The 14,989-nt window shown below is 36.7% G+C and overlaps 1 protein-coding gene across 11 annotated transcripts in view; it reads right to left on the minus strand.

The window, feature by feature from the left end:
* NCOR1 (nuclear receptor corepressor 1) overlaps positions 1-14,989 on the minus strand; it is a 160,117-nt gene that overhangs the window by 46,798 nt on the left and 98,330 nt on the right. For all 11 annotated transcript variants that reach the window (XM_037808087.1, XM_037808082.1, XM_037808081.1 and 8 more), the window contains 3 exons: positions 14,814-14,876; positions 12,655-12,794; positions 5,717-5,843 (listed from right to left, as the gene is read on the minus strand). In XM_037808087.1, coding sequence (XP_037664015.1) covers positions 5,717-5,843; positions 12,655-12,794; positions 14,814-14,876 — 330 coding nt within the window. The remainder of the gene's footprint in view (positions 1-5,716; positions 5,844-12,654; positions 12,795-14,813; positions 14,877-14,989) is intronic.

Raw genomic sequence — 14,989 nt, forward strand, 5'->3', positions numbered from 1 at the left:
CCCAATTAAAGGTTATTTTCTTAAACTAGACTTCAAGGTGACACAAAAATGTCTATTTCCCTAAAATTAACATATATATTTAATATACTTCCAGTCAGAATCTCAAGAGAACTTTTTTCCCAATTTACAGTTTATTTGGAAAAATAAGTCATTGAGTCACTTTTTATATTTCTGATTTGATATAAAAGTTTAGCAACAGTCGTGGGATGGAGAACATCTTCTTGACCAAAAGGGGGAAATGAAAGGAAATGAAATAAGCTACAGTGGCAGAGAGATTCCAAAAGGAGCCGAGAGGTCACTCTGGTGGGCACTCTTACGCACAATATATACAACAGTAGCTAGCAGTAAATACCCGGAACTATCAAACTACAACCCAGAATCCATGAATCTTGAAGACGATTGTATAAAAATGTAGCTTTTAAGGGGTGACAATGGTATTGGGAAAGCCATAGGACCACACTCCCCTTTGTCTAATTTATGGGTGGATGAGTAGAAAAATGGGGGAAGGAAAAAAAAAAACGAACAAAGGCACCCAGTGTTCTTTTTTGCTTTAACTGCTCTTTTTCACTTTAATTATTATTCTTGTTATTTTTTTGTGTGTGGTGATGAAGGTGTCAGGGATTGATTTTGGTGATGAATGGACAACTATGTAATGGCACTGTGAACAATCGAATGTACAATTTGTTTTGTATGACTGCATGGTATGTGACTATATCTCAATAAAATGAATATTAAAATAAATAATAAGTCATTGAGAAAATCTAAGGAAAGTATGAAAAGCAGTAGCGTAGGGGAAGACTTGTTTTCCAGATAATCAGATACCATAAAGCCACTGAATAAAACCATGGATGGAACTGCCTCCATGACAGACAAAAGAGATCAATGATACGGAAGACAATGTCGAGCAATAGATCTTAGAGGAAATGGGAATTTAATATATATCAAAGGTGATATTTAAAATCACCGCACAAAGTATCAATTAATAAAATGGCTGTGTCAGAATTGGCTTGTCATCAGAAAGAAAAATGTGGACCCCATATACAGAATATAGAAAATAATTTAGATGGATAAAGATTAATAATCTTTTAGAAGATACCTTAGGACAAGATGTGTACACCCTCAGGAGGTGTAGAGAAACATCTTAGGCTATAAAGGAAAGTCTGAAGCTGTAAAGCTATAAATAGATCATCTGTATCAAAAAAAAAAAAAAAAACAAAACCCTTAAATGACCATCTGGGAAAAATATTTTAAACATAATGACATACTATTAAGAAACCCTACAAATTCATTCTTTCATTCATACAAATATGTACCGCAGGTATACCACGTACAAGGTGAGGTGTGAACAGTGACACAATCCAAGTATATGCCCTCATAGAGCAGACATTCTAGAGTGAAAAATATGATGAACAGTAATCATGTGATCTGTCGGGCGGTGGTAAGTGTAGTGAATAAAGAACAAAACTGGGGAGCGGGGTGGGGGTGGTATTGCAGAGGGGAGGAGCTGGGCACATCTGGGGCAGGAGCGTGCCAGGGAGAAGTGTCAGCAAGTGCACAATCCCCACGGTGGGGACAGCTGGCTCAGGGACCAGGACGGAGGGCAGTGGGGGCAGAGCAGAGGCTGCGCACCTGTGCACGCAGGGCCCGTGGTCACGGTAAGGGCTCTGGCCTTTAATCTGAATGGCATAAACTCTCACAGGGCTGGGAATGGAGGAGAAACAAGCTCTGATTTACATTTTAAAAGGCTCTCTTGGCTGCTGTGGGGCTATGCAATGAAGACGACTGTGGCTGGAACCAGGGGAGGAGCCATGACTGGATTCTAAACGTGACGTCTAAGGACCAGCTGGACGAGATCTGCACACGGGCCAGGTGGAACAGGACAGTGTTACCAAGGACTATTTATTGACATGAGGAAAAGCTGGAGGGAAAAGCCGGGTGCAGTGGTGGAGAAGCAGAAACGTTTCCTTTGGATATTAAATTCAGATAGCTACTAGGAATCCAAACGGAAATATTAAGTAGGCTATTAGATGTCAGAGCCAGGAGTTCAGATGAAAGTTCAAGTCTCAAGAACAAAAACAAAATCTAAACAGAAAACAAATAAAAACTGAGAACAGCATCTAACAGGTAGTAAGGTCTTAATATATGGTAGCAATTCTGTTAGTGAAAGATGCTACCAAAATGCTGAGGGGCCAACAAAAAGCCTAACCTAAGCTTTGTTTCTATTCATGTAGTGATGGAAAACCCCCAAATCCAAGGGCAAATGGCAAGTCATTTATCTTCAAAACATTAGAAGATATGTTCGTGATTATGCAGCAGATATCATTTGACATGAGCACTTTTTCAATTATACGCGTCTCTAAACCATAAAAGAGTAAGAACACTTCACCAAGCACCAGTCAGGTGAGTGAATTCTTTTGCTAAAACAAATCAAAACAAAACAAAACAAACCTTAAATAATGATTTAGAACAAGAGGAAACCTAAACTTCGGTAAACCTCCAGTCATTTCTACTTCAAGCTTCTAACCAGGAAAGGATTCATGTAGGAAGATGTATTTTAGGAAAACGGACATACAGACTCCCTTCAGCAGTTGCTGTCACTCTCGCATTGAGGAGAGCCTTGCCACACAATAAGCAGAGCATCTTCAGTGTCTCATTAAATTTAGAAGTAAGGGTGAAATCATATGTAATGTAAGCTTCATTACACATTCTTTTCTTTGACACTTTCCAATGGAAGCTAAGCCAAACGGAGCACCAATGTTCATATTATTCACCGTAGCCAAAAAACAACCCAAATGTCCATCAGCAAATGAACAGATAAACGCAATGTGGTCTATCCATTCAACGGACTATTACTCCTCCTTAAAAAGGAATGAAGTTCTGAGACATGCTACTGCATAGATGAACCCTGAACACTGATGAAAGAAATTAAAGAAGACTTAGATAAATGGAAAGACATCCTATGTTCATGGATTGGAAGACTCGATATTATTGAGATGACAAAACTATCCAAACTGCTATAAAGATTCAAGGCAATCCCTATCAAAAGCCCAATGGCATTTTTTGCAGAAACCAACAAACAGTAAAATTCATATGGAATTTTAGGGGATTTCACAATAGCCAAAACTATCTTGGAAAAGAGGAAATAAGGCAGAGGATTCACATTTCCCAATTTCAAAACTTACCACATAGCTGCAGTAATCAATATAGTATGGCACTTCCATAAGGACAGACATATAGCTCTAAGAAATAGAATTCAGAGCCCACAAATAAATTCTCACATCTTACAGCCAATTGATTTTAGACAAAGATATCAAGACTATTGTAAGAAAGGAATAAGTTTCGTTTTCACATAGAGACAGCATGGAATAAGGGAAATGGAGGCAAAACGTTTAAACAAGCCCCAGACAAAGAGAAGAGAGAATCTGCCTGCTCCTTATATGGAAAAGTAACCATAGTTACTGGAATGTAAAGAGATATGAGGTAATATCAGAGGCGGGAACTCACAGCAAAAAAATAAAAATTTGGGGGGGATAGGCTGATCAGTTCAAAATCTCAATAATGAGCTAGTTGGCTCTCTGGGATTGGCTATACAAATTAAAATCTCGAAAGATGATTAGTTAGTGTTCTCGGATAGGCTGTAACCTCTGTAGTACCCAGTCAATGGGGAAACAGGGGAGGGACTTGCGAATTAGGAGTAGGAGATTTAAAGATCGCCATTCTCTTCCTCTGGCGCGCCAGCCTTCCATGTGTTTGGCTGGATGCCCTATCTTGCAAGATCGTAAATAAATTCTTTTCTCCTCCAGAACCGAGAGAGCATTTATTCCCTTACAGGTACCGCTTTATTTCCGACACTATGAAGAAAGAATAGTCTCTCCAATAAATGGTGCCAGCAAATTAGATATCCACAAGCAAAGGAATGAAACTGTATTCTTAAAAAATTAACTCAAAATGGACCGAAGACTTAAATTTAAGAGCTCAAACTATGAAACTCTTAGGAAAAAAACACAAAGGTAAATCTTCATGACCTTGGATTTGGCACAAGTTTCCTAAATATGACACCAAAGAAACAGGCAACATTAAAATTAAACTTTTGTGCATTAATGACACTTTCAAAAGAGTGAAAAGACAATTCAAAGAATGAGAGAAAATATTTGCAAATTGCTATCTGATAAGGATATTATATCCAGAATATATACAGAACTCTTACAAATCAACAACAAAAAGCCCAACCAAAAAATGGGCAAATGACTTGAATAGGCATTTCTACAAAGAGAATACACAACTGGCCAATAAGCACATGAAAAGATAATCAATATTATTAGTATTTAAGGAAATACAAATCAAAACCACAGTGGGACTCCACTTCATATGCACTAGGATGGCAATAATGGAGGGGAGGGGAGGGAAGAAGGAAAATAATTAGTGAGAACACAGATAACTAGGACCCTCATAAAATGACAGTAGGAATGTAAAATGGTGCAGGTGCTGTGGAAAATAGTGTAGCAGTTGCTCAAAAAGTTAAACATAGAATTATCATATGACCCAATAATTTCACTTCTAGGTATATACCCAAAAGAAATGAAAACAAGAACTCAACATATACTCGAATGTCACTGTTCACAGCAGCATTATTCACAATTGCCAAAAGGTGGAAGCAACACAAGTGTCCACCAACAGATGAATGGATAGGCAAAATGTGGCATACCCATGCAATGAATATTATTCAGCCCTAAAAAAGGAACGAACTACTGAATACATGAGATAACATGGATGAACCTGAAAACATGCTAAGTGAAATAAAGCAGATGCAAAAGGACAAATATTGTGCGTTCCACTTACATGAAATATCTAGAGGCAAATGCATAGAGACAGAAAACAGATTACAAATTACCAAGGACTAGGGGGAGGGTGGAAGGGGAAGTTATTGTTTAATGGATACAGTTACTGTTTGAAGTGATGAAAAAAATTTTGAAATCTCTGTACAATATTGTAACTAATTAATGTCACTTAAAAATGGCTAAAACAGCACATACTTATATACATTTACAATAAAAAATAAAATCAAACTAAAACAAAATCTATTATTTCTAAAATTTCTGTAGACTGTAGAATTTTCTAAGCTTAAAATACAAGAGCCCACAATGGAAAAGCTAAACAGTTCTAATTACTCCCAAAGTTTAAACTTTGGTAATTCAAAAAATAAAACAAAACAGAAAGAATCACATCTGAATCAGTCAATTCACAAAGGAAATTCATGGAAAGTTTAATAGTAATGTAAAATGCAATAAATTAGGTAACATATTTTTTTGTTTGTTTAGCAAAAAAAAGAAAGAAAAGAAAAGAAAAAAAAATATTTACTTTTCCAGGAAATTGTCATTAATTTAAGTGACAAAAAGGATTTAATTTTTTCCAGTTTCCTAGATTGACATTTTTTCTACTGGGGCTTCTAAGGTCATTAATTTTTTACATGAAAACATAAACAATGTATGTAATCTTACTGGTTGTAGCACCTGGACCATTTTAGATGCTATATAAATAAATACTTGTTGACTAAATGAATAAATTCATTGTGTTTAACTTCAAAGCATGTATGCTATAAAAACACCAATATACTATTTTCTTAATGAAGCAATTCCTAAATAGTCAAATGACCAAGCCAAAAATTACCTATTTGGGATTGAAAAAGTCACAACTAAAATTTAAGACTTGCAGATACCTTCACTGTCTTCTGGATTTTCTTCTTCATTGGAGGCTTCAATATCTTCATCCTCTTGAGCAGAAACAGTGGATGCTACGCTTTCGCACTGAGACACATCGCGCTCTTCGCGAGGCTTTCGTGAAGTCTAAAGAAGAAAAAAATCACTAAACGATTTATGACTTATGTAACTAAAAGGAAAGGAACTAACCTTTTCCTAGCTGAACTGATATAAAACGTGGCAACCGCATGTAATGGACAGAAGCCTGCACACTGGACAACTATCCTGGCAAACCTACCAAGTGTAAAAGCACACGCAAGTACCTTGGGTAATTGCTAACTGGGCTTTTGTGTAGCTCAATCATATTCAGCAAACTGATCAAAAGGTTCATATGAACCATTTCTGGAACTCCTTGTTCCACATAGAAATAGCCCCAAATCACAAATTTACATTCCCTTCTCCCCTCAAAAATCACATATTTTCTAATAAAAATAATGTGAATTTAAATTTGGAAGACACAAAAAATATGTTGAGAAGCAATAATTTCTCATAGTTGATTCTAAGTATACGGGTTCCTTTCCTTTCAGTCTTTTACATGCATTTAACATGTGTAAGTGTTTATGTATACTCAAAAACATAAAAAGGATAGCTCTATGTAGTTATATATGCTATTTCTTAACCGTAATAAGTCATACATTGAACATATCCCTACATTATAAATTCTATAAAGTTATCATTTTTATTAATGATTCCATAAAACCACTCTTTACTAACAAATATTTAAAATGCTCCTATTTTAAGACATTAAGTAACTTCCAACTTTTGGCATTATTAACAGTGCTGGAATAAACTTCCTTCACAAGCATTAAGAATTATGCAATTTTATAGGCTACACCTCATCACTGGTGTCGCCACTGAACTTTTTTACTATTAATGTCAAACTTTTTTTAAAAAGTAGTATGTTCCCTTTTGCAAACTGTGTGTTTATGTTAAACTGCCCATGCTTGAACCTGGGTCACATATTCCCTAAGAGAATGTGTGTGCATATTTAAATGGAAGACAGCAGCCATTTACTAAATTCATAGCCTTGTGCCACTAAACGTGAGACGAAAGGGCTCCTGCCTCTGCAGGCCCAACAGCCTCAGCCCAGCCCTGCCTGTGCCCCTTCCAGCCACTGCAACTGTCAGCCTCTCCCAGGGCATCCGAGAAGAAAATCAACCATAACTGCCCCAATGTTACAAGTCACCAGTATGTCTCGTCATTACTTCCGGCCAAGATGTGAGTATGCCATTTAGGATCCAACCTACAGACCTGAGTCAACACAAATGATCATTTCCACTGTCAGAGTCAAAGGGCTAGATGAAACTGTGAACCATCCTTAGGCAAGGGCAGAGTCCCGGGGACTCAGAACTGGAAGATTCCATGGATGGTCTCACAACAGTGTCTGCAGGGGCAGAAGGCTGAACATGGGCTTTGCCCATTACCACCCTGAGACCTGATTCAGGAGTTGAAACAACTAATTACAGATGCTCAAACAAATCTTCTAAATTAAATCAACGAAGAGATGCAGAATATAAAGAAGACACTGGGTGATCACAAGGAAGAATTCATAAGTTTGAAAAAACAAATGGCAGAACTTATGGGAATGAAAGGCACAACAGAAGAGATGAAAAACACAATGGAGACAACAACAGCACACTTGGAGAGGCAGAAGAAAGGATCAGTGAACTAGAGAATAGGACTTCTAAAATCTACACACAAAAGAACAGATAGGGAAAAGAATGGAAACAAATAGGAGCAGGATCTCAGGGAACTGAATGACAACATGAAGCACATGAATATATATGTTATAGGAGTCCCAGAAGGAGAAGACAAGGGAAAAGGGGCAGAAGGAATAATAGAGGAAATAATTAATGAAAATTTCCCAACTCTTACGAAAGTCATAAAATTACAGGTCCAAGAAGCACAGCGTACCCAAAAGAGAACGGATCCAAATAAACCTACAAGACACTTACTAATCAGATTTTCAAATGTCAAAGACAGAGAATCCTGAAAGCAGCAAGACAAAACAATCCATCACATCCAAGGGAGGCTCGAAAAGACCAAGTGAGGATCTCTCAGCAGAAACCATGGAGGAGAGATACTGAAAGAGAAAAACTGCCAACCAAGAATCCTATATCCAGAAAAACTGTCCTTCAAATATGGGGGAGAGTTTAAAATATTTACAGATAAACAGACATTGAGAAAGTCTGTGAATAGGAGACCTCTTCTACAAGAAGTACAGACAGATAGGAAAAGACAGGAGAGAGAGGTTTGGAGAAGAGTATAGAAATGAAGATATCAGGAGACAGAGGGTAGAGGTAAGGCATTTGATGTTGAAGGACTGCAGAATGTTCTAGAGGACCAACTGTATAGATCCAGAAATGGATAGCACTATTTGGTGTGATGGTAGCACAATACTGTAAATTCACTGAAAAAAGACTGTGAATACCAGTTGAAAGCATGACACCAGAAGGAAAGACAAGATAAAGATTGGGAATGTATAACACAGTGAAACCTAGAGTGGTCAATGAGTGTGATTACATCTACAAATATAAGAATGTTTTTACATGAGGGAGCAGCAAGAAGGAATGAGGCTGTGAGGTATGCAACTAGGTGAATGGACCTTGAGAACAGGAGGTTGAGTGAAATAAGCCAGAAATGAAAGGACAAATATTATAACGCCTCACTAATATGGACTAACAATAATGTGCAAACTCTAAGAATAGAACCTGGGAGCATGGGTTATCAGAGTAAGGCCTATGTAACGGTTCCTAGATTATAAATTGCAACAGTTATTTCTAAATTTTGATATGCTGAGCAGTTTGTGTATGACCGGTCGGTCCCTGGAGCTTTGGGTATCTGTGTGGCACATGTGACTCAGAGCCAGAGTTTGGCAGCTGTGCGTGTCAGCATTGCCCCATGAATCAACTGTTAAAGAGGCTGAAAAGGAGATCAGATTGCGAATGAAGATATGAATGAAATGGACTTGGTTCAGATAGGGGTAGGTCAAACTAAAGGGTAGAGGATATTAACTATGTTTTAAAACTTAGGCTTCTGGGTGGGACCAAAGGAAGAGATGTTTATTTGATGCAAAATCTATATTTTCTGTAGCACACTATATAATTTAACTTATATGGTCAGTTTACCCAAATACCATAATTACGTGGAACCTTGACTAGGGAGTGTGATCTTGTTGGTTTGTACAGGTTAGTGTGAAGCACCGATACAACCCAGAGTAATTTGGGCAGAGAATAAAAAGTATCCACAATACCCCCTTGAGAGACTGGGAAAAAATGTGGAAATATTAAACATCCCCAGCTGGAGAGTTCCTGATATTCTTGCAGGCATTGGGGACTACACGTTTAGTGGGCCAAGCACTCAATCGTGGGGCTTGCCCTTATGAAGCTTGTTACTGCAAAGGAGAGGCTAAGCCTACTCATAACTGTGCCTTAGAGTCACCCCTAGAGAACCTCCTTTGTTGCTCAGATGTGGCCACTCTCTCTAAGCCAACTCTGCAGGTAAACTCACTGCCCTCCCCCATACACAGGACATGAGTCCCAGGGATGTAAATCTCTCTGGAAACTTGGGACATGACTCCCAGGGATGGGCCTGGACCCTGCATCGTGTGATTGTGAAAGCCTTCTGGGCCAAAATGGGGAAGACAAATGAAACAAAATAAAATTTCAGAGGCTGAGAGATTTCGAATGGAGTCAAGAGGTCATTCTGGAGGTAACCCTTATGCATTACATAGATATCCCTTTTTAGTTTTTAGTGTATTAGTATAGCTAGAAGGAAACATCTGAAACTCTTGAACTGCAATCCAGTATCCCTGATTCATGAAGATGATCATATAACTATATAGCTTATATGGTGTGACCGTGTGATGGTGAAAACCTTGTAGCTCACACTTCCTTTACCCAGTGTAGGGAAAAATGAGTAGAAAAATGGGGACAAAAAGTAAATGAAGAATAGGGGGGAGAGGGGTATGGGACATTCTTTTTACTTTTATTTTTACTCTTATTTTTATTTTTATTTTTTTGGAGTAATGAAAATGTTTAAAAATTGTGGTGATGAATGCACAACTATATGATGATACTGTAAACAACTGTTTTACACTTTGGATGATTGTATGGTATGGAATATATTTCAATAAAATTAAAAAAAAAACAAAAATAAATAAATAAAAATTACAATTAAAAAAATAATATATATTAAGGACCCCAAAGCACTTCTGTTTATGAAGATTACTTCCATTGGCATTACCATGCTTAAAACTAAAATAGAAGAACTTTAAATATTTATTTATTCATTTAAAAATAATATATCCATTACATATTAAAATAAAGGACATTTTAAATTAAAAACCTAAGTATTTCCACAGCTAAAAATATCTAGTGAAAAAGTGGCATTGTTTTCCAATTTAACAATTCTCTTTAATGCCTGGCTTAAGAGAAAATAGAGGGTTCTCAAATGTCGACATTTAATCTAATCTGTGGAGATATGTTGTTTTGGTTGAAGTATATGAAAAAAATCTGGCCTCACACAGCTATGTCACTGGAAAAAGGATTTTTTTTTTTCCAGTTGTGGCTATCCTTTGATACTATACCACAACTGGACAAGCGGCTCTCCGAAAGATCAGCCCCAATGTTGAATCTCAAACCGTGTCAATGAACCTGCTATGCTCTGCTACATTCAAACCAGTCATCTACCTTGTACTCTGAATGACTCTTTTATCCACACTTAATAGCGATTGTGACACATGAATTGGTAATTTTGAAAATACTGAGTTTTCAGATTTTCCAAGTGTTGATATATTTCATCATACAATATTAAAATATCACACATTTGTTATTACCACTGATATCAGAAGAGTCTCTGAGTATTAGAAAGATGTCAAGGTCATGGTGAAGGATATACATTTTCCAAAATTCTAATTTTTATTTGAAAATTCAAACTTTAAAAAGTGGTACCAAAGGAGAAGCTAAACCTGCTTATAATTGTGCCTAAGAATCTCCCCGAGCGCCTCTTTGTTGCTCAGATGTGGCCTCTCTCTCTAAGCCAGATCGGCAGATGAACTCACTGCCCTCCCCTCTATGTAGGACCTGACTCCCAGGGTTGTAAATCTCCCTGGCAACACAGGATATGACTCCAGGGATAAATCTGGACCCGACATTGTGGGATTGAGAACATCTTCTTGACCAAAAGGGAGACACGAAATGAAACGAAATAAAGTTTCAGTGGCTGAGAGATTTCAAATGGAGTTGAGAGGTCACTCTGGTGGGCATTCTTATGCACTATACAGATAACACTTTTTAGGTTTTAATGTGTTGGAATAGCTAGAAGTAAATACCTGAAACTACCAAACTCCAACCCAGCAGCCTTGACTCTTGAAGATGATTGTGTAACAATGTAGATTACAAAGTGTAATTACAAAGTGTAATTGTGAAAACCTTGTGGATTGCACTCCCTTTATCCAGTGAATGGATGGATGAGTAGATAAATGGGGACAAAAACTAAATGAAAAATAGGGTGGGATGGGGGGATGATTTGGGTGTTCTGTTTAATTTTTTATTCTGCTTCTGACTCTTTCTGGTATAAGAAAAATGTTCAAAAATAGATGGGGGTGATAAATTGCACAACTATGTGATGGTACTGTGAACAGCTGATTGTACACCATGGATGATTGTATGGTATGTGACTATATCTCAATAAAACTGAATTAAAAAAAAAAAACTGCATTTACAACAATAGACCACAGGCCTTGGTTTGCTGACTTCTGCTCTACGTAATAATGGGGTTTCACCTTGTAACAGATCATCAAAATGTCAAGATTATGCACTGTTTTGGGATAAAATCTAATTTTATTCAGTTAGTTACAAAGTCAAAAAAAAAAAAAAAGTGGCACCAAAGTTGTTTGGCTTTTTTTTTTTTTTTTTTTGACAGCCAAGTTCACTTCATTTATTTTCAAGAAAATATCTGCTAAATATCCATGTAAGAAAAACCATAGTTTGCATATTATTCTTTCAACTAAAAATAATACCCAATGAAAAAAGCAGCTAGTTTAGCTTGGAACTCAAACAACTGCAAAAGTGCTATGCCCCGAGAAAACCACCACAGTGGAAGGTCTGCAGCGGCAGGACTTAAGTTGTACACCCCATTTCGTCACCCAGAGAATTAAAAGGACAAGCACTTGAGGGCTGAGATTTAAAACAATTAATGATTTCAGTGCTTCATCAAGGACACTGAGTGACTCAGGCATTTTTTTCAATGGCTTGGAAATGAAGAATCAACCCACTGACTACTAGCAGAGTTTGGGGCCCCTGCCATGATCCAGGAGAGGGCACTGCAGTTTTACCCACCACTGCTTTGTTACCATTAATACAAAGGTCAATATAGTGGAAAAAAGGCAAAGAGCTTCTTAATAGTTTTATGAAAATAGTTTTGACCTTTTGACCCCTACATGGAACCCATGTAGATTTTAAGAACCACTACATTAGAATTTCCTTCTTAAGGAATTTTCAATTTTCTTTTACTCTCTCATTTTCAGTATGTATCCCATGGGATCTTTCTCTCTGAAAAAAAATTTTTTAATATATCAAATCAACTCATTCAACATGATCAAGAGAATGTCAACTAAAATTTTTAACTCAAACTCCAAAATTCTTACATTTTCCAAATATATAGTAATTCAAGCACCATGGTAATTCAAAAGTACTCAATTTCCATTACTACCAATAGAAACCTTATTCTGGGCAGTAAATAGAGAAATGCTCAACCCATGCCAAGAAATCAGCACAGTCTTCACAAGTAAAGACAATAAATAAAGACAGCAGGTACAAAAAAAGGTTTCTCTCAATCCAATCTTTGAAGCTCAAAAAAGCTGTAAGGAGAAGACTTACCAGCCCGACATACTCACTTTCTGTTTATGCTGCTGCAGGAGGTTGTCAAGATTGTGCCGCCTTTTATAGTTAAAGTAGAAGTTTTTACACTGGGCTTCACTTTTAGTTCCCACCATTTTGGCAATTGCTGCCCAGTTACGACCATGTTCTACTAGACCTGTATTAGAAAAAACAGACCAAATGTTAATTGACTGGTCATCTGATAAACAAGAGAAATACTAAAACTGACTTAAAATCACCGTGCTCCACACTTATTGATGCACCTCATTTACATCTCGGTCCCGCCTCTCCCCCCAGCTGAACGCATGCTCACTAAGGGAAGGGCTCAGCCTCCTCCGTGCTGTGCATCTCACAATGTCGGGTACGTGGTAACAGCTCAAGCACTTGTAAACTGAGTGATCAGGAGACAGTCTATTGATATAAAGTTAATAAGGTCATTGTATATAAATGATTAACTCAAAATAAAGATATAAGACTCATCAAGATAAAATGCTTTCTGATCAGTATGTCTTTAGAAAGTTCAAAATCTAGCAATGTTACACGGTGTGACCGTGTGATTCTGAAAACCTTGTGGCTCACATTCCCTTTATCCAGTGTATGGACAGATAAGTAGACAAATGGGGATGAAAATTAAGTGAATAATAGGGAGGGATGGGTGATGTTTTGAGTCTTCTTTTTCACTTTAATTTTTATTCTCATTTATTTATTTATTGTGGTAATGAAAATCTTCAAAAATTAACTTTGGTGATGAAGGCACAACTATATCATGCTACTGTGAACAACTGACTGTACACTTCAGATGATATTGTATAGTATGTGAATATATCTCAATAAAATTGAATTAAAAAAACATCTAGCAATGCCCTCAGAAAAATTAACCAGTTTAAAAAACAACCATGTTGTAATGCAATGCCTCATAAATATCTATGCAGTTAGACACTTCTCTAATGAAATTGTACATATATGCATACACTCTCATACACACAAACACACATATATGCAAGGAATATGGATAAAAATGCATATATTAATATCTAGAGAGAGCTATAAAGACAAAGAAATACCGTAGACAGAGATAAACTGACGCAGAAATTTCTAGTATAAATTTAATAACCTATAGGAAGACATCACTCTTTCAAGGTTAATACAAGTAGCTAATTTAATAATGGTAATTGCATGATCACTTCTAAATCTAGCCTATTATATGAATAGGAGATAAAAAGAGTGGTGTTTAAACAGTCACATGCAGGTCCAGCTGACTAAAATATGATCACTCTGTGATACAAGCTTAACCTACTTATTTCATCATGACATTTAGATGATCAGATGAGAATAAATGTGAATCTTTTGAAAAATTATTCAAATTTAACATTTGCCAATAATGGTAAATAAAAGTAAAATAGAGATAATTTGAAGATAGGTGCTTTTACACTGCTTTACTTTTGATACAGTTGGCTTATCTGTGGTTCTAAAATGTATTACTCATTAGCTACTATTTAAATAAGAAATAAAAAGTGCCACTAAAAGGTCAGACTACAAAACTTTCTCTTTAGACCTACAAGGTAAATAAATATTTAACCTCCAAAAGAGGATAATCTCTCTCAAAATTAACTACCAAATACCTATCTTACTTGAAATTTAGTTCCATTTCAAATTATATGGCATTAATAGGCAACAACAGCAAAACACAAGTCCACAGAGTTCCGGAGTGAGGTCAAGGCCGCACAGCCGGGGGGGGGGGCACAAAGGGTGCAGTCCATATCTGTCTGGCTGTAAAGCTCACACTGCAGTTTCTTGGTGGTTTATAATCTGGTAACTTTACCAAGTGCAAACTGAGAAATTATCAGTCAGTTAAATGCAAATTTTAAAAAATAGAAATACAGATTATACATCAAACTCCTTTCAAAACAATTTTAATACATATAATCACAACTATTCTGGAAATAGTAGAAATACCTAATTGACCTCTAATAAAATGACATTCAAAATAATACTGTAGAGAGAATCTTAAAACCCTCAAAAATGTACCTGTGGTTTACTTCCAAATTTGATTTACCTTTTTTGGAAGAGCTTTTTTTTTTTTTTAAATTGAAAAATAAAAAATAGTTCCACCTCACTCATTACTAATAACTCTAAAAAATAAAAGCCACTGAAGAACCTAAACTACTCTAATTACCTTTTTTAGCAACTTCCATTTCTTCTTCTGTCCATCGAGAGGTTTCCACAGGCTCTGCAGAAACTGAAATAAAAAGAGGGAAAAGCTGACCCCTTCATGCAGCAGCAACCACACCACCTGCACTGGCCCGTCCAGCCGAGCCTGTTGACAGCATCCGGTGGAGGAAACAGGACGGC

The sequence above is a fragment of the Choloepus didactylus genome, chromosome 18 (genome assembly GCF_015220235.1).
Source record: "Choloepus didactylus isolate mChoDid1 chromosome 18, mChoDid1.pri, whole genome shotgun sequence".
In the NCBI taxonomy this organism is placed as follows: Eukaryota; Metazoa; Chordata; class Mammalia; order Pilosa; family Megalonychidae; genus Choloepus; species Choloepus didactylus.